We start from the raw sequence: 26777 nt of genomic DNA, 5'->3' as shown, positions 1-26777 counted from the left end.
AAAAATGTTAGAAATATATAATTTGGAATTTCTGACAACTGGATTAGGAAGAAACATTAGGAAGAAACAAAGAGACTTTAAAAATGGTCATACAACTCATTTCTGTGTGCTGTGAGAGAAGATTCATCTTACTTAAAAGCATCCATAGCTCTAAGAAAGAACATTCCGGAAATTTCTAGGCTGTTTCGACTCTCATTATACATAGGCAGTTCTTCTAAAGAGTCCTTGTAGTTTCTCGAGTGAGGGTCCCAGAACGATGCTGCTCTGTGTCATGTCTTTGGTTTACATTTGTTGCAGGATTACATTTAAATCTCCACGATGCTAAACCATGGGTTAAACATGGACACCAGTATGCAGGTGACATATAGCTCCCTATCTTGCATTCATAGTTCAGTTGAAGGGAGCTAGTTGAAGTTCTTGAACCTGTGCTTGGGGAGCTGGTGTGACTCCTCCACTCAGTCCAGCACAATAATGTAGGCTCAGGTCATATCTTGCCTATCAGACTGATCTAATGAGAAGGATGAGGAGTGATGTTGAGCCGTATCACCTCCCCACCCTCTAAGATCTGGAGACTGGAGTTTCCCTTTCTCCCTTGATCATCAGAAAATAATCTGTGGAGATCAAGAGATACTACTTCTCTCACTCCCCATAGCAGAGATACAATGTGGGACTGGATACACTGCCTCTTTAGGGATAGTTCTCACTTCTACAGTGATGCTGTGGGGAAGAGTGTGTGTGTGTGTGTGTGTGTGTGTGTGTGTGTGTGTGAGAGAGAGAGAGAGAGAGTGAGTGAGAGAGAGAGAGAGAGTGAGAGAGAGCGCGCGCGCGCATGAGAATGGGAACATGCCCCGTATGGTGCTTGAGGTCTGTATGTTTGCACACATGCATGGGTGTAAGTGGACTTGTGCTGGCATGCGGCCCTTGGAGCGGTGGCTAATCATCAACATGGCCCTCAACCATAAATGGTTAGCTATGGCCGCTCTAGCCAGTGCAGGTGTATTGGGCAATATCTACTGCCCAAGAACAGATGATAATTTCACATGCAACTCCAAGGCACTTGGATGCCTGGAAGCTGGCCCACTGAAATGGTTGTGCATATTCCTCCATCAGAGTGATCATTCGGCAACTATTGATGGCCGTCATTGTGAACTCACTCAAGGCTCTTTTCCTCTATCATTCTCATTCAGTCACAGAAACAGGTGCCACTTTCTCTAGTGCTATCTCATATTGTGTGCCTGTAGTATATGCCTGAATAAAGCAACCAAAGGGGCTGGATGAGAATTACCTGTGCAGTTGCTTGCAGGATTCACACTCATGGCACAGCCGCGAGGAGAAGCTCTGTGGGGGAGAAGCTTCCATAAAAATTCAGACCTCAGTTGGATGTAATTCAAGATTCTCATAAGAAAGAATGGCATACATTACATTGCAACCCAAAATATTTAGAATAGGATGACATAAAAGGAAATAAAAAAACAAAATTATTATTAGCTGAAATTTGTTTTGGGCACCCATTGGCTGTTTTCTGTTGCAACCATATTTTGTATGCTTTGTGTTGTCTCCTCTATCTCAGTCTCCAAGGTTTCACAACCCTGGTGAATGCCAGCAGAGTTATTTTTATAGTAAACTGATACCTTAAAAACAGGACTAAACTACATAAGCAATGAGGAGATGAAACAAGGCTGCCCACATAAATCTGAACTGGTGACAGGGGGTGCTTCACTGACAAGCGATAACTGCAAGGGAAATGTAGGCTGAATACATAACCTATGATATTGGTTTTGGTGTATGTCATTGTTGGTCATAGAGTAGGATGTGTTTTGAAATGGATAGCAATTAAAGATCACCACGATGCGGGTTTTTAAAGATGTCTCTGCAAGGCAGGGGTTTATGTAGATCTGTGTTTATAATTCATTATTGAATTAATTTATGAATCAGCTTTGATATATGTCTCAAGGCAGGTTATAAGCATGCTGCTAAAACAGTTAAAATATTTTTAAAGCAGTACAACAACAAATGGAACTTGAGGGATAGCTTAGTTGGTAGAGCATGAAACTCTTAATCTTGGGGTTGTGGGTTTGAGCCCCATGTTGAGTGAAAGATTCCTGCACTTGCAGGGGGGTCCCTTCCAACTCTACAGTTCTTTGATTCTGTGATTCAAGTTGTAGGAGCTAACAGTCTGAGGGCATTTTCATGTAGGGTTGCCAGAATCTACAGTGTCCTGTCATTGTTATCGCTGTGGAAGTATGTCTGAAAATGGGTTCCATGATGTTCTATAGATATGGGAGCACATTCTTGTAAAGACGGGGGGGGAGGGGAAGAAACATGAGGGGCAATATAAATAAGCGATGGAAGTAGCTGATTAAATAATAAACACATAGATAGTAAATACACAGACCCAGCTATGAAGATGATATCCCTAACCTCTGCAGGGTGCCAACACCCTACTTTTCTGCCTGCTGGTGGAAAGTGACTTTATCTCTTCTAACAATCTGTGCATCTCCCTACAAGAGGAACAAAGGTTGAGAGAAAAAGAGTGAGAGAAGAACGAAATGGCAAATCGATTGCCAGCAATGATACCCAAGAGTGGACTGTGTGTGAGCAAGGTGTTTCCTGTGAGACGGTATTTCTCTCTAGTTTTCCGGGAGGGGAAAATTTGACCTTCTGCACATGTTGAAAAACTCACCTCTTTGCCATCCTTATAAAGGATTTTTGAGGATGTGGGTTGAGCCTTTTCTTTTTTTCCCTCCAACTGCACTTTTTAATGAGGGTGTCTAGAGGTCTGCCTTGGTTATCCATTGTTGTGGAAATAAATAACTAGCCAAAGGGCTGTTGTAGCAACCTGTTTTTGAAATATTGAATACAGCTGGCAGGTTCAAAGGATGGCTGACCCACATGGTTGGCAGGCTGCCAGAAGGCTTATATAGCTATCAAGTACAAGGCTGGGCTCTCGCACCTCTTTGCACCTGCTGCCGGAAGGCTTTTCCCACCCATGTGCAAAACGTAGAGTGGGATTTGTAGACAGCTGCTACCAGCACAGTCTGGTTTGCCTGTTTTGCTAGGGAGATGTAGCCCAGAGTGCCTTGGTTCAGGTTCAGTTCAGACATCATGCCAAACCAGTTTGCAGTCACCATCATTTGGAACCTAAATCACAGCTTTAACTTTCAGGTGTATAGGCAAACCACAGTTTGGGTTGCCACATGAAGCCCTATATCCACATTGCCCTTTGCCTTTCCTGCATTATACCAGAATCTAGGATGTTGTCCCAAAGCTCTTTGCCTTATCCAGGTGCTGGGAAAGTGGCACCTTTGTTTGCTAGAGTGTTATCGTTGGCTGTCTACTTATGGTCTTGCCTGCTCAAAAAGCAGCCTTTTGTTTCATGCAAAATGCTTCTTGTGGCCCTCAGGAACTATTCCATCTCCCTAGTCTGTTTACAGGGCAGGGCTCTGTTTCTAGAAAAACAGAGAAGCATGTCAAGAGACAGTACCCTAGGATCAGGAATCCTTGTCCCAATCCTTTGCTGGAAGAAGAAATGCACCTGCTCAGGGCACTTTAATACATTCTTAGATCATATATACTGGAGTTGAATGCTAAGATTGAAAATAGATTCCCAGGCTCAGGCTTGGAGAACCCATGCACAAATTTAGCAAAGACTGCTGGTCATGTCAGGCCCACCTTGGGCATATCGCCACTTGGGCACATAACAATGCAACATGAGGAAGCTACACTGGATAAGATGCTTATGGGCAGTGCTTGCTTACTATTTGTGCTCCTCACTGTATTGCAGAAGTACAATGGGCATTAATGAAAATGGGCAGGCTATTGCCATTCATTTTTCCAAGGCAGGCAGAAGCACAGGCTGCTGCATTAGTACCTGTGGGGCATAGATAAAGACTCTGAAGAAAAGACAGTAAAAGGTGCCCAAAAAGAGAATGCTATTTCCAAGTGCAAAGGGCTTGATAGAGCTGGTTTGGAGAGTCACAAGAGAAGAGTGTAAGGCTCTGTGTAGAACGGAACACATGTTTGGGAAGGCAATGCATGGCAATTTGCCAGGGAATGTTTTGGGAACAGCAACACCAGTTGAATCTCTGACATTGCCCAGCTTTTGGACATGTGCAGCCGCGCATAGGGCCATGATGGAAAATGGGAATGGGGAAAGAGCAGCGCTGGAGGATGAAAAATTGCTTTATGGTGCATTACGCCAAATGTTAAGGTGACAGTCGTAGGGGGCTGGTGTGTACACATGCACACACTTGCACACGTGAATGGCACTGATGGTTTACTCGGGCTGACTTTCTAGTAAACATGCATAGAATGTGGACGCAATGGTCCACCCACAATCAGGTGTTTCATGGCTGCAACTTCAGACGCGCAAAATTGTGAAGAATGGACTCTGTTCCTATATATGGTTGAACATTTCTACAGAGGAAATTTCTGCACCTAAAAACACAAGAAGAGATCTGTGGGATCAGGCCCATCAAGTCCAGCATCTGGTTCTTACATTGGCCAACTAGATGTCTGTGGGAAGTCTGGAAGCTGGGCCTCTCCCCACTTGCAATTCCATTCAGCTGAGATTCAGGGGCATAATGCCTGCAACAGTCCATTAGCTTTTCCTGTTAAATCCCACCCAATTTGAAACCATGTGTTCCACTTATAAGGGTCCATTGCAGACCTGTAGCTTCCTTTTACTTAGGTAAGCGGAGAATGAATGAAGGATATGCAACAGCATTGTGTTACCTTAGCTTGGTGACTATGTTTTCCAGAACCCCTGTGTGTTTCAATATTGCCCTTTCAAAGCTGCCTTCCTAATGAATTTTGGCATTCTTTTACTGACTTGGTCAGTGTTCCATTGGCCATATTTATTTATTTCTTAAAATATTTAATATGATCTACACTTGAAATGTGGAGGTTAGGAATGGGGTGCCAGCCAAAGACATTGGTTTGAAAAACTCACATTAAAGTTTTCTAGTATAGATGTAGGCCACCTCTTATTGCAATGTTGGAGGAGAGAGTTAAAGGGCTGCAGTCTTATTTGAGCAAGGACCTTCGAAAACTACACATTCACTTCACTGTGCCTTTGTAGTTGTCTTTTTAAAAACTAACTAACTAACTAACTAACTAACTAACCAACCAGTATATCAAGTTTTAGCACTGAACAACAACAGAAGGGCGCTTTTCATTAGCCCTCTTTGCTCCCTTTGAAAAACACTCTTGAGTTTGCCCGCCCAGAAAGGCATGCTGGCCTGATGGCCTTGACAGTCAGTATGTATTCCCTCTTTCCCTTTCAGACTCTGGGCAATTTGAGGACTTTGTCCTCACTTATGTAGTCATGTTGCCAAATCTAGGTGGCTACACGGCATTGAGATATCATCACATTCACTGCATGATCCCTGTTGGCTGGTATTACATAGCAAAGAAAGAAGCCCCAAAATAGAATTTGGGCTGAAATCCCATCTCAACTTACCTGGGGATGGGCCCCATTGAATTCAATTAGACTTACTTCTGAGTAGATGTGGTTACAATTGTGCTGTAATGCAGCAGTATGTCAAAGCTACACAAAAAGGCACGAAAGAGCACAAGTCTACAAAGAGTTTTCTTCAAAGGACTTTTCACACTCATTGAGAGCCCCATTTTTTTGCCGTGTAGATGAATGTGAAAATTTAGCACAGCTCTGAAACTGTTTCTCATGAACTAGGTAATTATGCTGCACATGAACTGATCATGTGATGGGGTACTTTTTGAAAGACTTACTTTCTTTGCAAAACTTTGCACACAATTATTCCAGCAGAGGACTTTTGCTTGCGTCGTGACTTGCAATTTGCCCAAGTTTTCACAGTCAAGTAGAAAATATGTCTTAAATGCAGAATTAGCTCCCCCTCCTTTAAAAGCAAGTAAGTGGACAGTGAGCCAGATATGCTGGAATTAGGCAAACAGGGCTAAAAAACCTGAGTCCTTAGGTAGAACTATTGTATCCTTAATAGCACTGTGGTGGGGAGGCTGAGTGTGTCTGTAAGGAGCAGGTCAGCAAGAACATTGTAGTCTAGTACAGGCTAATGTGGAAACCAAACTTTGCAGTGGCACTAATTCAAATGCCAGGGCAACATCCAGAAATCAGAGCTCTTTTTAATTTCATAACAAAATCGAAAATTCTTTCTAGTAGCACCTTAGAGACCAACTGAGTTTGTTCCTGGTATGAGCTTTCGTGTGCATGCACACTTCTTCAGATACACTGAAACAGAATTTTAATTTCATATTATTTTAATTAATAACCTGACATTAAGCCACATTTACTTCTGCTAATCATGGTCCTTGCTGTTTCAGATTATTTTAATGAATAAGATTTTGGATTAAAAAGTAATTGTGTGAAATCATATGCAATTATAAAAGTTACAGTTTTAAAAAATTGGATCAGATTGTGTTAGCACAATTGGTAGAGCATGAGGCTCTTAATCTCTGGGGTTGTGGGTTCAAGCCCCACATTGGGCAAAAGATTCCTGCATTACAGGGGGCATAGGAGCCAACTCCAGGGGGTGTGTGGGTGCTTGGGCACCCACAATAATATAATTGTGGGGCACCCACAAAGTCAATGAGAAAAGCCAGCAGGTGGCAGCAGCGCTGCCTCTGAGAGAGAAGCAGCCAGCCAGCGAGGCACCCTTTTCCTCAGGGAGGAGGTCAGACATGGAGGCAGACAGACTCTGCCTCCACCTCCAACTCCACCAGAAAATGGTGCCTCGCTGGCTTTGGAGAGGAGGAGGAAGATGAGCAGGTGCCGGCCACCGCAACAGGCGTGTGCGTTTGATGTCACACATCCAAATTGTGTCGGCAGGCACCCACAGTCCTAAGGGATAGATGGCACCCCTCGCAAGGGGTTAGACTAGAATGACCCTCGTGGTCCCCTCCAACTCTACAGTTCTATGAGTCTATGGGTAGTAAATGAGACTTTTTATTTTTTTGGACAGCGTCGACATGCACTCAAGCCAAAGACTATGGGAAGATGGTTGATAACACTATAAAAGGAAATTACTGAGTAGAATTTATTGTTGGATCCTTTATTTTCACGCCTTAACTTTGCTAAAGAAGAAATTGCCAAAGAGAGTGCAGTGTTGGTATTGGACATGATTTAATAGAATTGGCTGGGATCAAACTTGGAAGTGATCAGCTAAGCTGTGGGAACAAGACTTCACTTTAGTGTTGGGGAATGCTAAGAATACAACGCAACAGTAGCTCTGCTGGATCAGAGCAAAGGTCTGTCTAATCCTGCATTCTGTTCTCACAGTGGCCAGAGAGATGTCTACAAGTAGGGTATGAACTTGATAGTGTTCAGAGACATACTGCCCAAATTGCACACGGGGGACTCGAGTGAAATTTGAACTAAGCGTGTACAAATTTGCATGTGCTCTTTGTCACTGCACTACACCATTGCTTAGATTTGTGGTTTTTCCAGCGGCATCATTGTTTCAGCAAGTAGTAAGGATTAAGACAGAAAGAGGAAATCTTCTCAGTTAATTGGATTCATTATTTCTTTTACTTCTCCTTTTCTAACTATGCAAAAAGGAAGTAAATGGTGTGGAGTTTTTTTGTTTTTGCTTTTTTTTGGGAATGAAACTATGTTTTTACTAGGCACCCTATGTATTAAAACAGCTACATAGTGCAACTCTACTGCAATCGCAAGTTCTCAAAAGGCAACCACAAGCTATTTATTGAGATTTCTTTCATGGTAAAACCATATACTAGGGTGATTCTATTGTTGCAGAATCACTTGCTCAAAACCTGACTTTCTTTATCCAGTTGACAGGGAGGAAAATTGCATCTGCTGCTGTAGGCTCCATCCATTGGGGTCTTCCTGACGTGGGTTGCTACCTTGCATATTTCAAAAACCAGTGGGTTGAACTGCTGAGGAATCTTAAAATCACAGACTTCAAATGTAAATGATAAATTGCTCCTCTGGGTTTGTTTGTTTTTTAAATAGAAGATGCAGTGCTACCTTTTTATAATGCATTCTTGTATTTTCTTTCCCAAATACAGATGCTAAATAATTTTATATCACTAATTGGGCTCAGTTGGATAATTACATACTGATTTTCTGAATTTGTTAAAAGGCTGGCCATTCTTGTTTGCCATGGTTATTTGCAAACAGGTTTTGCATGTGTGCAGAGTGTTATTAATGAGAGTGCATTTGTAGAAATAGGCTTGTGTGTTGGATATTGAATGCATCGTTTAGTGATAAGGTCAGACAATAAAACATGTTGATTTGTGTATATTGAAGCTGTATATCAACTGAACCAAATGATTTCTCCTCTGAGAAATCTGAGGACATAAAGCAACCAGGTGTAAATTGCTTGACTTTGCATTTGTTTAAAAAAAGGTAAATAAGCAATATTTACAATTAGACAAACCATGTATTTTTGATGACCCGCCTCACATACAAATTCTAATATTGTTGCACTTGAGGATTATTATTTTTAACAAAAAATTTGTTTTCCTTCACGAATGAGTCTGATTGCGAATGATGCTCCAAATTTGACAATGATCTATAGGCAAAGAACCTAAAGAAGCTGAGAAGTATAAGCAACATTGTGGCTTTTGGAAGCTGCTTTGCCTTACTTTATTGGATTTTCAAAGAATTAATCCAGATTATTAAAATGATTTTCATTTCCCCAAATGTACTGAAGACAAAACAAATATGATGCAGATGGCAAAGCCATCTCCTGTTCTTGTTGAAGGGAGGATTGTACAAAATGCAAAGACCTTGCAAAAAAGGGGGGGGGGGAATTGCTCAATCACTGATTGTTATCAACAAATAACAGCCACTGTAGTTAACAGTTACTATGGTGGCAGGTGGAAGTGAGAGCACGATATTCTCTGTAAAGAAAGGGGTGCATGTATATATGTCTGCTCTAAAATGGTCATGTCTCTGCTTGCAACATCTTGTGCCTGCAGAAAAGGCCAAGGCAATACAAAGCAGAGACTGGAGATGTTAGCTGCCCTGGAAATGTTGATTTTTCAACAGCGAGATATTTGACCGATTTATATCAGTTTTAAAAACTTTCAGCAATCTGCTACAAGTTCAAAGCAGATCTTGTCCATAACCAGTGAAGCCATCCAGCTAGATGTATGCTTGAGTGTGGTGTTTGCTCAAGTTTACTTGAGTGCAGCACATACACATGCATGCCTGCGTGTATACACACGTCAGTGTTTGGTATATCAATATCTCTGTGCGCGCGCTTGGGATTTGTATTGGGGTGGTCAAGTAAAAGTAAATATTTTTGTTACCCTTTTTCCATTAAAGAATTTGAACCCAGAAAGTTTGCTAATATGTACAGTATTGCAAAAGTAATATAATTTCAAAATTCTGCTTTCCCAAAGAGTTTCTTCATACTCAAGCTAGAACAGTACAAGGCTTAGGCCTCAGAAATCAAATAAAAAAATAAGATGAAGCAGAAAAACCACTTGATATGAGGTACGGGTCTTAAAGGGATTATCAAGTTGCTGCTCTGTGGAACAAAATGGAAGCCATCTAGTCATTGAAACAGAAGCTTTTAAACACCCCTGTGTTCTTGTTGATGTTATTATTTATTTAATTTCTTTCCTGCCCTTCATCCGAATATCACAGGGCTGTTTACAATATAAAAACACAAAATGTATACCACAATTACAAACAGAAACAAAAACTGCCCAGCGACAGTTTAAAAGGCCATTGATTGTTTAATTAGCCAAAGGCTTGGGAGAAGGGGAATGTTTCTGCCTGGTGCCTTAAGATATGTTATAAAAGTGCCAAGTGAGCTTCCCTGGGGACCGCATTTCACAAGCAGGAAGCCACCAGGCCTCTCGCAGAGGGAGCACACAAAGAAGAGCCTCAGGTGATGAGTGCAGGGTCCAGATCAGTTCTCAAGGCCTGCCACACACATTGGGTTGGTGACATGTTGGGACACCCCCAGTCACCTCAGCATAGATGTTGAAGCCCCCCAGAACCAGCGGTGTGGGTGTCTTCAACACCACCTCCGAGACCAACTGTCAGCTCAGGCAGGGAGACTAGGCTACCGGGCAACAAGGCAGGCAGTAAACCAGAAGAATCCCTCCTCTATCCTGATTGCCCAATTGCAGGAACACAAACTCTAGATACGGCCCACCCCACCCCACCCCACCCGCCAACAGAGAGCCTGGACAGAGAAAGAGATTTTCTGTATACCACAGCAGCTCCCCCTCCCTAACCTTCAGGTCTGCTCTGATGCTGCCCTGAGTACCCAGGTGGGCACAACTGGGTGAGACTAGCTGCTCACCCACCCATGTCTCAGTGATACAGACTAGATTGGCCTACTCATCCATATAATGAGATCATGGCTGAGGGAGGTCTTACTCAGAGCCAGCCTGGCATTCAGTAGCAGCAGCAGCAGACTCAAGGGCTGGCTGATAGGACAATTGCAATTCCTCAGTTTGGAGAAGGCGCCTGTACTATGTGCCCCTTACCCAACCTGCCCCACCATACCCACCCTACCCTGAAACACTGTGATTGGGTCACCCTGCTCTCCTCAGCTCCTCTCCTCCCTCCCTTCAATAAAAACAAACAAACAAACAACAAAACCCATACAGAAATTAAAAACAGCTGAAAACAATTTTAAACAGTATTCAGTCAGTATTCACAGACAAGTGGAATTTCTGTGTGGAATTTGTTAAAAGTTCATGAGAATGAATTTCCATGTGGTGGCTCAGAAGTATACAGTTCATCTGTACAGAGGTGTTTTACATCTCATCCCTGTGATTTGTGTAGATGCAGTGGCTCAAAGAACCATAACAGCTTGTTCCATACTAACATAGTAAGTTCTCACCTCCTTTGCATAATATCCATATGAGAAAGCACAATCCTGGAAACAAATATTTCAACATCTGATTTTTGCTTATGGTCCTTATGCCCGATGTGTCTCTTGACTTCATAGAATTCTAAAACAAATTAGTTTCTTCAATCAGAACTTTCATTCTCTCCTGTTTTTCCTTAATTTACCTATTATTTTGAAAAAAGAAGGAACCATAGTACTGACATCTGGATTAATTTTTTTTTAAGGAAGCTTAAATTGAAGCAAATGTTTTTGGGAGGTTGGTTTTTCTTTTAACCCAGTCTTTGTCCACTAGTGTACATTTTGTCCTTAATGAGATTCAGCTATGCTTCGACAAGTTGAGGCAAATTAATTCCTGGTGCTTTCTTCACCATCCTTAGCGGGCTTACCACTGTGAAAAACTCAGCCTGATACAACAGTCTTTTGCCCAGAGCACACCTTTGTATCAGCAGTACATTTCCCACAAATATAAGAGAAACATTGATGTTATCTGTGAGTGGAATGGAGTTAGCAGGTGCTGTCATATTAGATTATTTCTTATTACCTTGATTCCACATCTGGAAGTGAGATTTTTTTTTTTTTTTTTTTTTTTAAAAACAACTTTGTTCTATATCTGACACTTTTCTGAAACAGGTGTAAAATCTGGCCTGGTTACCCTTTCCTTTAGGTGTCATTTATTTTTAAACTCTTGGCCACCTTTTCTTCTCCGGGCACGAACTGTGCCATTCATATAGGTCAAGTAAGGGAAGTGTGCTGATTTTCCATCTGTGCCAGAACTCCTGAGGTGAATTAAAATAGCATAATGGCCATTTTTAAATAGAACAGTTTCCTTAGATGTAGTCCTTAGCTTCTAGAAACCCTTATAGTTATTGTTCGGATGAAGTCAGTGGAACCAACATATTTGTTCCAAACTTGCAGTCTTGTAATAAATATATTACACTTGCTGTGAGATTAGATACACCGTGAAGTATTCTAACCCATTTATTTGTTAGATACAGACAAAGGTAAACTGGCCAATTTCAGTTTGGTTCCACAGAGTGATAGAACTTGGGGCTTATTTTCCATTATTTCTCGGTCTTTAACTTCTGTAATAACATTTTGTGGTTCTGTTGTACCGGTTACTAAAACTAGTCAAGGAAAATTAACCTGAAACTCTTGTCTTTGCTGTTTCCCCCCTTTTAGATTTATTCTCTTAAAGCTTCCAGGCTAAGGCTTGGAGAACCCAGCCATCACCATTGAGCCCAGCAGCTGGAGCGGCAGCGAGAGCCCTGCCGAGGACATTGAAAGAATGAGTGATTCTGCAGATAAACCAATTGACAATGATGCAGAAGGTGTCTGGAGCCCAGATATTGAGCAGAGCTTTCAGGAGGCACTAGCTATATACCCCCCTTGTGGGAGGAGGAAAATCATATTGTCTGATGAAGGCAAAATGTATGGTAAGTCATACAGATCCAGCCATTTTGAAAACAATTCAATAAATATTATGTAAAGTTGTCCATGTGTACAGATTAAAGGGCCACCTTCTTAAGAAATAAGCAAGTGCTAGCCATCATTATTGGTCGAGCTAATGAAATTAGAGGCATTCCATTGCTGCTTTATATCAGGATGTAACAGAAGGGAGAATGACCCACACTGACCAAGAAACTCCTGTTGTGCTAGTTTGATCTGTTGTAAAAGCATGGCAGAATCTTAGCCCATTCAGAGCTGTAAAGAAACTATAAATATCACATAATGTGCATTAGATCAAACTTGTGTGCATCGTTTTGCTTTTTCTCCCTTTTCCTGATGGAGCTGAGAATTCTACGGAAGTGTCTATTACAGGATTTTTAGAACTGATGAATTGCTTCTTTATATTAATCTTGAAGGTTTCATCAAAAGCTTTAAATACCTTCAGATAGTTTTGTGTGTTTAAAAGAAACTTGAAATATTAATTCATAAAGCGGTGTCCTTGTTTGTATTGAAAATGTATACATCACATTAAAAAATGTAATCCAACTTGAACTCGTATTTGGCAATGCATTTGTAAGAGCTCAAGGGTAGATAAAGCACTTTTATTGTGTACAGTTTATTGTAAGTTCACTAACTTCCACCATCATTTCAGTTAAGTTACCATAGAGTCTTTTCTTCCAAGCTGGGCTGCCATAGATTATCAGTTGTGCTGACAGTATTTCGTACATATATTTGATGTTTATCCCAGCTAGGGGATAAGTTGTTTTTACTTTTTGTTCTTTCCGAGTTGCTTCAGCTAATCTCTTGACTTTGGAGACTTAAGCTTCTTTTCCCTTTCCTTCAGTCCCTTCCCTTTCAGAAAATATTGCTGACTGCGGAGTTTTTTTTCTTTTCGTTCTGGCTTCTCGCATTGTGGAAAGCAGATGGCAGGTTGTTGCTGTGCTCTTTATTCTCCCCTAATCACTGAGTGTTTAGCGATTTCTGTCTTTTGTGCAGCTGGGCTTTCCAAGCGATGCGGAATCCTTACCTGATGAATCTTTCTCTGAGCATTAGAGAGCAACTTATTCCTCCACAATTGCAAATATGTTTCGCACAATGGGGTGTTTTGTCTTGAAACGCAGGCTCTTCCCCAGAAAGGATCAGTAGGAATCTGCAGAGCCAACTAGCATGCACTGTAAGTGGAAAGCAGATGGTATTGCAGCTGCCACCAGCTGTGTACCCCCCTCCCTCTCCCTCCCCCCCAGTACTGGTTGGATGATGTAATGGAAACAAGGGGGGAAAATTCTTTCTGTGGTGTTGGAGTCTCTCACAGCCTGTCAGTGTCACAGAGAGGGAGAAACAGACCTTAAGGCGTTAGTTTGCAGCTGTCATGTGACCCTTGAAGCCAAATGAAACATAATGTCTGGAAAAATAGGCTTCTGATGAAGCATCTCAGCTGCTGTTGGCAGAAACTTTCGAGGCCTCCTTCCTCCGGCTGCTGGATTCCCCCCTCCCCTTCTTTCAATTTGTAGCAGACACCACAGTTTTCCTTCTACCCATGGCTTCCCCTCCCGACACTGGTATACTTCCGTCATTTTTGTTATGTTTTAGTGATCCATGTGGTGATGGTAGTTTCTTATCACGAAATGAGGAGAAATTTGTTTTATGTGGTGGTTACATTCCCTGAAGAAGAACACCGAGAGGTTTTCTACAAAGGAGGGTTCATACGATTAGGATGTTATAGCCCGGTACCTGAAATTCCTTCCCTCCCTCCTGGAACTAACTATATTATAAATTAATTTTTGAAACAGGTCTTTTACATGTGGTTCATTTGGATCTGTTGTTATTATCATTACAGTGGTACCTCGGGTTAAGAACATAATTCGTTCTGGAGGTCTGTTCTTAACCTGAAACTGTTCTTAACCTGAAGCACCACTTTAGCTAATGGGGCCTCCTGCTGCTGCTGCGCCACCAGAGCACGATTTCTGTTCTTATCCTGAAGCAAAGTTCTTAACCTGAAGCGGTATTTCTGAGTTAGCGGAGTCTGTAACCTGAAGCGTCTGTAACCTGAGGTGTATTCATTAAATTTGTATACTGCCCTTCATCCAAAGATCTCAGAGGCGGTTCACGGCCTAAAAATACAAGACGAAAACAGAAAATACATAATAGAAACAAGGACGAAAGCAAAACAACCAATTACCCCCCCCAGTAGCATTATTTTTTCTGTAGTTGCCTGACAAGAGAGCACATATGCATGTATGAGCATATCTCTGTACATCCGTTTCCACTAGAACTTGAATCAGGTAAGATTTGTCCGATAGCAAATCCAAAATAATTGTAAAACTTGAGAAAATGATCTGGGTGGGGGAGCCATTGAGGGTACTGTAAATATAGCGGCAAATTCATTATTATATTTTATTTAAAATATATATTTATTTATAATTATTTTATATTTATGCTGCTTTCAATGTCCTTTCAAGGTGGCTCACAATTTAAACCATAACACAACACAGCAAATCAGCATTATCAATGTAGGCATGATGAAATAACACATTTTTGTAAAACAGGTTCCCTTATTATATGTACTCCCTGATTGTACATTGTTTTATTGTTACAGAAAACCAAGAGCCAGTGTGGTGTAGTGGTTATGAGCGGTAGACTCGTAATCTGGTGAACCGGGCTTGCGTCTCGGTTCCACCACATGCAGCTGCTGGGTGACCTTGGACTAGTCACACTTCTCCGAAGTCTCTCAGCCCCAATCACCTCACAGAGTGTTTGTTGTGGGGGAGGAAGGGAAAGGAGAATGTTAGCCGCTTTGAGACTCCTTCGGGTAGTGATAAAGCGGGATATCAAATCCAAACTCTTCTTCTTCATCATCAGTGATGAGGAATGCTGATAACTTAAATGCACTTCACCTATGAAGTTGGTCTGAAAATCACAGAAAGCCCTAGGTCCGATTTAAAAAGGTGTGTCTTCACATCCTCCCTAAGATTCGATAAGGAGGGAGCTAGTTGTACCTCAGTTCTACAGAAGAGTTCCACAGAAGGGGCACCTTCCCCATGCCACTGCCCCATGTGCTACACTTAGCAGCTGGAATGCAAGAAAGTCTCCCCAGTAGTTCCTAAGGTCTTTTAGCATATTGGCATCCACTGGGATGGTGCTACAGGATCCAATTGAAATCACTGCTCATCACTCCTGGAGGCTGTGTTCTGCATTACAGCTTCAATTTTCAGGCCAACTTCATAGGTGGCCCCACACACAGAGTGCATTTAAGTTATTGGCGTTCCTTACTGCTGATGCCACCTGGTGTTTTTTTTTTGGTGACAATGTACAATAAGGGAGTACCCACAAACAATGAGCCTGTTCTTTAAGAAAAAGTGCAACCTCATCTAGCACAGGCCAAATCCCAGGCATGAGAAACACCCACCAACAATGCCTGCATTTGGCTGGATTTCAGCTTCAGTATATTAACCTTAATCCAGCCCACTACTAGCTCCAGACACTGGTCCAAAACTTGTACACCTTCACATGATTCAGATGGTATTAAAAGAGGAGAAACTTGGTGGCATCTGCATATTGGTGATATTGTGCCCTCAATCCTCAGAGTGACACTCCCCGGTGCCTTAATGTAGATGTTAAAGAGCATAGGGGGACAAGGTGGAAGAGATTTGAGTATGTTTACAGGAGATTGAGAAGACATATGATAGCCATATTCAGGTACCTAAATGGCTGTCACATGGAAGATGGAGCAAGCTTGTCTTCTCTTACACTCAAGGGAGTAGGATCTGAAATAATGGATTCAAGTGACAAGGAAGGAGATTCCAACTAAACACCAGGAAGAACTTCTGATAGTAAGAGCTGTGGAGCGGACTCTTTCGGAAGGTGGTAGACCCTCCTGGATGGCCATCTGTCAAAGATGCTTTGGTTGAAATTTCGGGGGGCCGGACTAGATGACCCTCAAGGTCCCTTCCACTCTACAGTTCTGTAATTCATTGGACTCCCACAGCATACTTGCAAAAGGGCTGATCAGCAATGTAGTGAATATATCAAACATGCATTTTTATTTAATTGGTATTACAGAACTGTTATACACAGTTAGATTTTTTTTTTTAAAAAAAGAAACATTAAAATTCAGTTGGTATTTTTATATTGTGGCAATTCAGTGTTCAGATTGTAGCTGAGCTTTGATTTAAGGTACTGCCATAATTTGCAAAAAAAAGAGAAGTACTCTGGGGAAATGCAGATGACTGCGTTAGTAGAATTTATATCCTGACTCTTTCTCATTGGATGAACTCATGTTTTCATTCTTCAAGCTGAGCAACTGCTGTGTAGTGTTTGAGGATTTATTGAAACCATGCTATGTTTTTGAGGACTTTATAATAGAGTCTTATGGCCCTAATAGCATAATTGTTCTCCAAGGATTTTGAAATCAAAACACTGTAAGTGTTTTTAGATACCGTGTGGAATAATAATAATAATAAAAGAATACCTTCTGGTGGCATTCTAAGCTTATTTATAGTGGAGATATTGCTGTATTTCAAAGCTTTGACGGAGTTTGGAGTATACGGTAATTTGACAGCCACCCATGAACCATTCAAGACAGAAGTTCAAAGTTAGTACCAGTTTATTTTCTGGTTAAAATTGTCTTTAAAGTGATAGCCACCAGAGCAAAGAAAGTGGGATGGCAGTAGCTATTTTTTGATGGTAGAGGTAGGGAGAAGAAGTGGAGAAAATGTGAGCCAACTAATCAAGAGGTTGCTGTAGATCCTCTTAAATCTCTTAACTCTTAAGTCAAGCAGTCAACATTTCTCTGTGAAATTTTTGTTGTGTGGTGGCTACTTCTGTTGATGTTTGTACCATGACAGATACAATTAAAAATACAGAACGTTTCCTTTGATTGTAAATCTTGACTCTGGTATTATTCTCATTCATTGAACCCAGTAGTCGTGGCCTTTTGATTGAAAGTTAGTTGACTGATCTGTATTTGTGGTTAGCTCAAAGTGTTGGCCTTTTTTGTTAGTTTCTTCTGGTGATCCCTATGCACTTGCTTATTTTCAGGATACTTGCCTGTATGTGTCTCTCCCTCAGAAGGACTATATCCAGAAAAGGCACTGTGGCGATCACCCAAACTTAGGAATGGCACAGAAGGAGTTAACAGGAATAACCAGTAAGAACCTTTAGGGGGCGGAGTTATGTGGGCTATATAAACCCCTCCCGGGGAAGGAAGAGGGTTCTTAGTTTGTTGGTTCTTTAGTCTTTTGGATCTTAAGTCTTTAGGCTGCCACCACTTGTGGCGGTTCGCTCAACCTGCACAGGTCCCCCAGACGTTTAACGGTCCGTTGATACCTGCACTCACCACTGTATTAATTAACCGCTGCCACCAACCAGTTTGTCTGGTATTTACTTCACTCAGTTCAGTCAAGGAGAATATTGGAACAAAACTGTTTTATTTGAAGTTTAGTACATACACATGTGGTTTCTGAATAAACAGTACTTTCTTGGTTGTGTTCTTGTTAACAACAGTACCCAACGATTTCTCCCACCCCTGTTCCAACTCCTTCCCTTGTCACCCTTCTTCCAACCTCTCAATACCCACAACAAGCCCCCTAGGCAATGACAAAAGACAAGCCTAAAGACTTAAGATCCAAAAGACTAAAGAACCAATGAACTAAGAACCCTCTTCCTTCCCCGGGAGGGGTTTATATAGCCCACATAACTCCGCCCCCTAAAGGTTCTTACTGGTTAGTCCTGTTAACTCCTTCTGTGCCATTCCTAAGTTTGGGTGATCGCCACAGGCACTAATTTTCTCTGAGCACTGTTTTGATTTGCAACCTGCATTTGTCAAGGAATTATGGGTTATGGTTGCTTTGGGCTTCATATGGAAAACATAAATTGAAGGAGTGGGGAGAGATAGGAAGGTTAATGGAGAATTAGACTGGCACAGGTGTGAGACGTGTTCCAAGACAACACCTAGAGTTTGGGTAATGGTGATTCTCTGGCGGTTGCTAATGGGAGGCAAGTTTGTCATGAATTTACGGCTCTGCCAATGAAGTTCTAATTGGCCTCAATTTACCCCTTGGGAGAGTGTAACATTCAAATACTTTGAATGCTCAAAGGTGCACCAGTAGGGTCTCTGTGTTTTAATTTGAAGATCTGCTACAGAGAGGTGCTGACTGAAAATGAGCAGACACTGAAACGGGAAAAAGTGCATTCCCAAATTAGTGGTAATCTGACTTTGTATTGTACCTGATTACTGGCATCAATGATATATTTCCATGCCTCAGGTTAAAATGCTGCTCTTGGAGAAGTCAAATTTTACATTCCTGGTATGAGGCAGTGTTATTTTAAAAGCTTCATTCATATGTAGAATTATTGCTGAAATGTTTTGTAGATATCACTTTTTTGAAATAGGAGAAGCAAAATGTTTTTAAGTTGCCATAATTGTCTGATTCACTGCTAAGTGTATGGGATTTTTTTTCTCTTGTTCGTTTTAACTTCAAGAAGTTCCATTTTCATTACTACTGCTATAAAAATGTAAGTCATAAAGTTTGCACAGCATTAAGGACAAGTATATCTGAATGCAGAAGTAGCATTGGAAGAGATGAAATGCCAGATGTGAAGTATTGGGTTGCATGTTTATTCAACTGTTACTGTAATCATTGTACAAAGATGTAGCCTTGCAATTTCTGTCTCACAGCAACATACACAAAATATACCCCAGTGATGAGGCCTCTCGGATGGTAGCTGGTGGATAAGTTACAGTACACAAACCCGTCCACACGTATTTTTGCAAACTAAATGGTCGTTATGCAGACATTGCATTTGTTTGTTCAGTTGTTTATTTGTCATGCTTGCATTCTGCCCATTTGCTAAGCAGATCAGTAGTGTACATTTCTTCCCCAAGTTATTCTCACAACAACCTTGTGAAACATCTTTGGCTGGGGGAGAGGGAGGGAGGGAGACTTGACCATGGCTGATAGTCATGACTAAACAGGGATTTGAACCTAGGTCCTTATGCCTCCAACATGCACTTCACATTTGTTATGACACACTGTTTCAGCTCATACCGGCTACACTATATGGGCCATACCTGCATACTTTGAAATCAAAGGTTTGATCAATGTGCAAAAACGTTCATGAAATGAAATGCAATTTCCAGAAAGCTTATCCACTAACAACAGCAGCAGCAGCAACAACAATAATACCATTTCCATCTGGCTGGGCTTCCCTAGCCACGCTGGACTTGGGTATCAATAATAACATTATCTTTGCTTTGTGTGAACAGAAGAATAGACTGCATTACTATATACCAGGGATGTCCAACAGGTCGATCACGATCTGCCAGTTGATCGTGTAGCATTCATGGTAAATCGCGGTCGATCGCGTGACCCTGAGCGATCCCCCTCCCCCCAAAAAACACCTCAACAAGTTTGGCTCTCCTAAAAACAACTTTGCCTCATCCCAAAAAAAGCTCAACACTTTGCCTGGCAATGACAATGGGTAGATCACAGCCAGTATTTAAATGCTGTGAATAGATTGCTGTCTCTTTGGTGTTGGACGTGCCTGCTATATACCAAGTGAAGGAGAAGGGAGATATTGGTGGTGGTCATGGGAGGGAAGAGGGAGAAGGGAGGAGATCACATGAACCTCCAATAGCTCCTCCTACTGCCTTTGTGTGCAGGCTGCTGTTTACCTCTTTGCCCACCTATTGATCCTCCAGATAGGGATGTTCCTTGCCCGTGATAGACTGGGTCATGCCATAGAGGTTTTAAGTGAATCTACTTCATGGGTAGGCAGACTAAGGCCTGGGGGCTGGATCTGGCCCAATTGCCTTCTAAATCTGGCCCATGGATGTTCCGGGAATCAGCGTTTATTTTACATGAGTAGAATGTGTCCTTTTATTTAAAATGCACCTCTGGGTTATTTGTGGGGCATAGGAATTTGTTCATTTCCCCCCCAAAAATATAGTCCGGCCCCCCCACAATGTCTGAGGGACAGTGGACTGGCCCCCTGCTGAAAAAGTTTGCTGACCCCTGAAATTCTACTTGCTCATGTTAGCTACTTTAGCATCACTCCTAATAACAGCAAACTGAACTGTGACTGAGAATATAAATGAGGATAATTTTTATTTTTGGTTAGGTTAAGTATCTGCGAGTTCTGAAAGATCCAAAACATGTGTCAAAAGGCTGTGATCTTTACATTAAACTAATCCAGACATATTGTCTTCCCACTGAGATTATTTCATTGCTTCAACTCATCATCCTGTTTGTTGCAAAGGCACAACATTTCTAGAGAGCTGGTGTTCCAATTGTCACAATTATGATTCTTTGGAAGAGAAGAAAACCAAAATTTTGTTGAATGTTCTTTGCCCCTAGCTCTTGAAATCCAGCTTCCATTATTACTGGCCACTAGCTTATCTAGATGAGAAGATGGAAGTTTTAGTCCAACAAGATTTAGGGAGTCAAGGCTGAAGAACACTGGTACAAAGGTTTTTCTAGCAAAATCCAGAAGAGTGACTTGCAAACATTTCACCATTATTACTTTTAACAGTTCTTGAGCATAGCACATGCCCAGAGAGAAAAAGTATCCAGTACTGTCTGGATCACCTCTCCTTATATTAACTGACCTGCGTTCATCATCTGAGGCGCTTCTTTGTGTGCCTCCCTCATAAGAGATCTGGAGGGTGCAAACATGAGAATGTGTGGGGTGGCTCCCAGTTTGTGGAATGCTCTTCCCAGGGAGGTTCATCTGGCAACTTCATTATTATAGGCGCCAGGGAAAAACGTTCCTCTTCAGGCCTTGGGATGAGTAACAGTCTATGTCCTCTTAAATGTGTTTGAGCCAGTGTGGTGTAGTGGTTAAGAGCGGTAGACTCGTTATCTGGGGAACCGGGTTCGCGTCTCCACTCCTCCACATGCAGCTGCTGGGTGACCTTGGGCTAGTCACACTTCTCTGAAGTCTCTCAGCCCCACTCACCTCATAGAGTGTTTGTTGTGGAGGAGGAAGGGAAAGGAGAATGTTAGCCGCTTTGAGACTCCTTCGGGTAGTGAAAAGCGGGATATCAAATCCAAACTCTTCTTCTTCTTCTTCTTCTTTGTAGGAAGTGGGGTGTTATTGTTTGTTTTGTTCGTGTTCTTGTTTTTATTATGGTTTTATTCTGTATTTTTATGTTGTGAACTGCTCTGAGATCTTTGGATGAAGGGTGGCACACAGACTTAATAAATAAGAATAATAATATCTGTTAGCTGTCTGAAGGGATTAAGTCTATGTCTTATCTTTTCTGCAATGCTGAACGTGATATTTCAGGAGGAAAGCTGGCCAGACGTTCACATGCTAACGCTACTATAATGGCACTGTTTGTGTAGACGAAACAAAAGAAGTTTGCCTTCTAGTGTTCATGTAAGGATGAAATTGGATCCAAGGATTTGATTGTCTTCCAGAGACTTGAAAAAATCCACTTAAGACATGTTGTCATTAGAACAACTTGCTTTGATTGGCGTAGTTGCAGGTAGAGATTTTGTCCATTAAAAGAAAAAGCCCTGCAAATGGAAGACTTTCTTTTAAAATATTTGAATCGTACATGGAATCTTTTGGTTGTTTTCAGACAATCTGTTCATTCCAGTGCAATTTCTCTTACCTTTTCTTAATGCAGAAAGGAAGACTATGTAACAGGAATTTGCTGCTACCTGATTGTAGCCTACCTGCAAAACAGCTACAATCTAGAGGTGGCCTTTTGGTAGCTGCAGCAGGGGAAATAAAATGAAAATGAGTTTTTCCCCATAAGCTACATGATGCCCTTGGAAAATGATATAATTAGTATAAGCTTTTGGACACTTAGGACATCTGGTTTGGAGGCCCTGTTATGTCCTTGTTTTGTTTTGTTTGTTTGTTTGGTTATTTAACTGCTTTAAAACATTGCTTTCAGGGGTTTTCTATATGCATCCAACTTGTGAAATACTATAAGAAAAACACCCCTCCCCACAATCACCATAATTAGTATAGCTTGGATAGGAGAAAACAGATAATTTTCAGATGTGATGGGGATTTTGTTCTTTATACTCATGTTGTTCTTTAAGGCAAGGCAAGGAAAAGTGGTGGCCCTCCAGATATTTTTGACCTCCTAATTCCCATCAGCCCCAGCCAACATAGAAAATTGCAAGAGATTATGTGAGTTGTAGTCCAAACACTACACAGGAGGGCCATAGGTCCCCACCACCCTACTTTAAGGTGTTGACAACCCAATACAGGGTTTATCAGATTCAAATACAATATTTGATGAATGATTGCATTTTAATCTTTTGTTGGAAGCCGCCTTTAGAAAGTTTGTTCTATAGTGGCACCTACTAGAAAGATTGCCTCTACACAGGTATTTAAGCAGCCTGACAGCTAACTGGTGACAGGTGGTCACATGCTTTTGCCTGCTGCTGTTGGTTCCTACTTTGGACCTAGAAGCCCCTGGGCAGCTGTGCCTGAAATTACCATTGCACCATCATATTGAAATGGGTGTACAACCATTTGTTATCCTGCCTTGATCAGCTGAAGGAAAGGAGGAGGATGAAGCCATACATGCGGTTTGCATAAAGAGCTAAAATCTGTTTTAGTTCCTAGAAGAGGATCATCCAGCCCTGCCCCAATGTGAAGGTGAGGCCCCCTTACTTTATAAATGTCCCTGTATAGCACAGTGGTGCAGGAGGAAGTTTTTGGGTTTTTTTGTTCAGAGGAAAGCTTACAGCATTTGGGGTTTTCTAGCTTAGTGAAAAGGGAAGTAAGGTGTGTTTAAGACGTAACAAGTTGTGGAGAAAGTGGATCGGGGGGAAAGCTCGTTTACAACACCAGAACTCATGGGCATCCAATGAAGTTCAACATTGGAAGGTCCCAGACAGACAAAAAAAAAGGACTTATTTACACAACCCATAATTAAATTATGATATTTGCTCCCACAAGGTGTAGCGATGGTCCTGGATAGCTTTGAAAGCAGGAGAAGGCAATCATGATGGCTTTTTTCTCCCTTCACTGTCAGAGGCAGTATGAATAACAGTTGCTAAGGATCACAAGCAGGAAGAGTCCTGTTGCCCTCATGTCCAGCTTGCTGGCTTCCCATAGGTCCCTGGTTGGCCACTATGAGAACAGTCTGCTGGACTAGATGGTGTCTTTGGCCTGATCCAGCAGGGCTCTTCTTAGGTTGTGTTCAGCAATGGCTGCTTTAGTGTCAGATCCAGTTATGGCATCTGTGTGAGGATACCACCTGTGACCTTGTCCCAAGACTATGATGCTTAAATATACTTCCCCTTCAGCATGGTAGCTCGTATGACCATAAGCCACAAGCAGATGTATTGAATCTTGAAGGTAACTAGGTTTCAGCGCTGGTTAGGCAACTCCATAGTGCACTTCCTGAAACACCAGGAAACTTCTGTAGCCTAATGCAATGTTTGGCAGTCAAGATAGGATGTCACAAAGAAGCAGACAGCAGTGCAAATGAGAGAGAAAATGAATAAATTTATTTAACTGGAGGCATATGATGCCCCTATTCCAAAGGGATCCCGGAAGTGTAAATAAATTCAAGAAATGCAGGTGTATTCTCTCAATATATATATTTTTTGGTCAGTATCATTTTCCTCCCAGTCTTTTCAGAAAGTTTTATCTGTCTCCACTAAAAAACAAAGGCATTGTGTGATAGAAATGAGCTTCCTACTATTGATTCCTTATGCCAAAAATATTATGCCTTAAGGCTGGGATTAAAAGTTGTTTTGAAAAGGGACTCTTGCTGGAACTTCACACTGATTTCTACAAATTTCCCGACTTGGACTGCTCTGTTGTGATAAACCCTGCTGGACATCAAGACTGACTGGGCATATTGGAGGGGGGGGGGAGACAAAGCCTTGACCTCACTGTACATGTCCCAAAGGCACCACCATAGTATGATTCAGCCCAAGGAAATATGGATATATTTCATCCTACTAGAATAATCTGTGTGCATAGCATGCTGAACTGCCATCTTGAGCGCAAAAGCACAGGAAAAATATATGCCTCTTGACTTCTTCACAGGATTTGCTTCCTGAAATGTGGCTGCAGACATTGCTGCATGGGCACCTGTCTATGGAGGGATGAGTAGGGATGGAGGCAATGTGACTCACCAGCCTGTTGTCTACCTGATTGGACAGTCAATCTCTCGCTCCCCCCCCAAAAAAAATTATTTTAAATTGCTCGCATTGTTTTGTCTGAGTTCTTTCTCTTTGGCGGAAGAGTAAATTACTTTTGGTGACCCTTGGGCATGAAGTTGATGGCTTTCGTCATTTGTACCCAGAGTCCTCTGTTTTTCAAATTATCCTCCTTCTGAGTACGGAAGTCCCACTTTGCTCTTCTGGCTGATAGGAGGCGCTGAGATGGCATAGGTAGGAGGAGCTTTGGCTGAGTACAGCCCAGTGGCTTCGCAGTTGAGCAGGACTTCTATGGCACCACTTTTGACAGCCTCCTCTGAAGAACATAAGGAGCCCTGCTGGGCTAAATCCACCTAGTGCAGGTTTCCCAAACTTGGTGTTCTCCAGATGTTTGAGATAACCGCTTCTACCAGCATGTTGCCAGGGGCAGATGGTAGCTGTAGTTCAAAACATGTAGGGCTCCACTTGAGAAAGGCAGATCTAGTGGGTCTACCTAGTTTGGCTTCAGAAAATTTACAAGCAACTACTCAGGATACTTCTCCACCACAAGTATTTATAAAGGATCATAATCTTTTCTGTATGAGCTTTATTGTTGTTTGGAGACCGAAGGCAATTTGATGAAAATGAAGTATTGATCACCTGCACCAGTAATGACTTTTATTATTTCTGTCTTGCTTGAAACTTCGTATTGTACAAAAATATTAAATGCACATATGGAGAAAGAATTGGGTGGGGCAACGTTTTCATCACAAGGAGTTAAAGGATGAAACATTCTCTATTGCTGATTGGGGGGGGGGAACCCACAAAACACAAAATGCTGTAGTTCAGTACAACCTGCCTATGTGTTCTATGAGCACGTGAAGGGTTAGCACAGATGTGTCATTGGATATGCCATACCATGAGTGTTTTGCACATGGCATTAAAGTGAGAACGAGCCCATATATCCTTACTGTTTTATCACTATATACAGTCAGCTTTTCAAGCATGAAACTGAAGTGGTCAGTTTTAACAGATGCCTGATACAGATATACATTTTCTCTTAATGTTGTCAAATGTCCTCTTTACTACAGTGGTACCTTGGTACTCAAATGGCTTGGCTCCCGAACGCCGCAAACCCGGAAGTAAGTGTTACGGTTTGCGGATGTTTTTTGGAAGCCGAATGTCCGATGCGGCTTCTGCTTGAGAGCAGGGAGCTCCTGCAGCCAATCAGAAGCTGCACCTTGGTTTTTGAATGGTTTTGGGAGTTAAATGGACTCCTGGAACGGATTAAGTTCGAGAACCAAGGTACCACTGTATTTATTTTGATTCATTTTTTGCTGTGGTAACATAATCCTTGTGTTTTATGATTCTGTGACCATTTTGGTCATTTTTGGCATACCACCCTAAAGTCGAATGGAAGAAGGGTGGTTTTAGAATCTTTATTTCTGGTTTATTGGAAGATCAGAATTAGGGCATTAATTTTCTGTCAGACTTGATAAAAAACCAAAATCAGTTTCCTGCATTTTTTATGCCTTACTCCAAATAGCTTATGGTTCCATAATGGAGGCTTGACATTTGACAGCAGCTCTGTGAGGTAGGATAGCCTTATCAAAGAAGACCTGTGTGTCAGCCTTCTTGCTGGCTGAGGCTGATAGGAGTTTGTAGTCCAAAACATCAGGAGGGCACCAGGTTAAGGAAAATGGGCATACAAAACTGTCAAACAAAAGTCTTACTGAGTGCTCACAATATATGGAAGCAATAGTGTTTTGACTGGATATTTTCCTCCTGAATATTCTGGGCTATGTGAGTATGGAATGAAAATAAAGCCCTGGCATTTTAAATCTATCCACCTTTGGACACTTGATAGGATTCAGAAACTATTGGTTCCAAAGGCAACTTCTAATTTACTTTCAGTATGAGAAGGCGTTGCTCTGAATGGATCTGAATAATTCAGTCTCAAGCACTCCTGACCCAAATTCATTTTTGCTCACAGTTTATAATATTTTGATTGGTAATTGCTGATGATGAGCCAGTTGCAGTTAAATTTTAAGGAAGTGCTTGGTGTTTCTTAAGGTATTTTGCCACTGAAGCAAAGGCTCAGGTATTTCAGATATGGGAGATGTGCAGATTGCATAAGATGTTATACATTGCTCACTCTAAGATACCGAGTCCTGTCTGCCCTTAAAACCCTTTGTTCTCTTGGCTGAATGCAGTTAATTAGCAACTGTCTCCATAGCAACTGCCTCGTAGTCCAAAAACATTGTCTAGTTTTTTGCAGTTTAGCTTATCACACTGTTTACCTGAAGGGCTTTTCACCGCGCTGGGTCTCATTTGAGTTGGCTGCATGCCTGTTCACGGAAGTGAATTGTCAAGGCAGAAAAAC

At 41.7% G+C, this 26777-nt stretch overlaps 1 protein-coding gene across 12 annotated transcripts in view; it reads left to right on the top strand.

Moving 5' to 3' along the window:
- Window positions 1-26777, top strand: part of TEAD1 (TEA domain transcription factor 1) — a 178529-nt gene that overhangs the window by 63934 nt on the left and 87818 nt on the right. For 9 of the 12 annotated variants that reach the window (XM_033152197.1, XM_033152258.1, XM_033152232.1 and 6 more), the window contains one exon: window positions 12012-12265. The exons of the other annotated variants lie outside the window; for them this stretch is intronic. In XM_033152197.1, the coding sequence (XP_033008088.1) occupies window positions 12118-12265 (148 nt within the window). In that variant the 5' untranslated portion in view covers window positions 12012-12117. The remainder of the gene's footprint in view (window positions 1-12011; window positions 12266-26777) is intronic. 12 annotated transcript variants of the gene reach the window in all.

Source organism: Lacerta agilis, chromosome 1, assembly GCF_009819535.1.
Source record: "Lacerta agilis isolate rLacAgi1 chromosome 1, rLacAgi1.pri, whole genome shotgun sequence".
In the NCBI taxonomy this organism is placed as follows: Eukaryota; Metazoa; Chordata; class Lepidosauria; order Squamata; family Lacertidae; genus Lacerta; species Lacerta agilis.
Note: the sequence above shows the minus strand (reverse complement) of the source record. Positions and strands in the feature narration are given on the sequence as shown.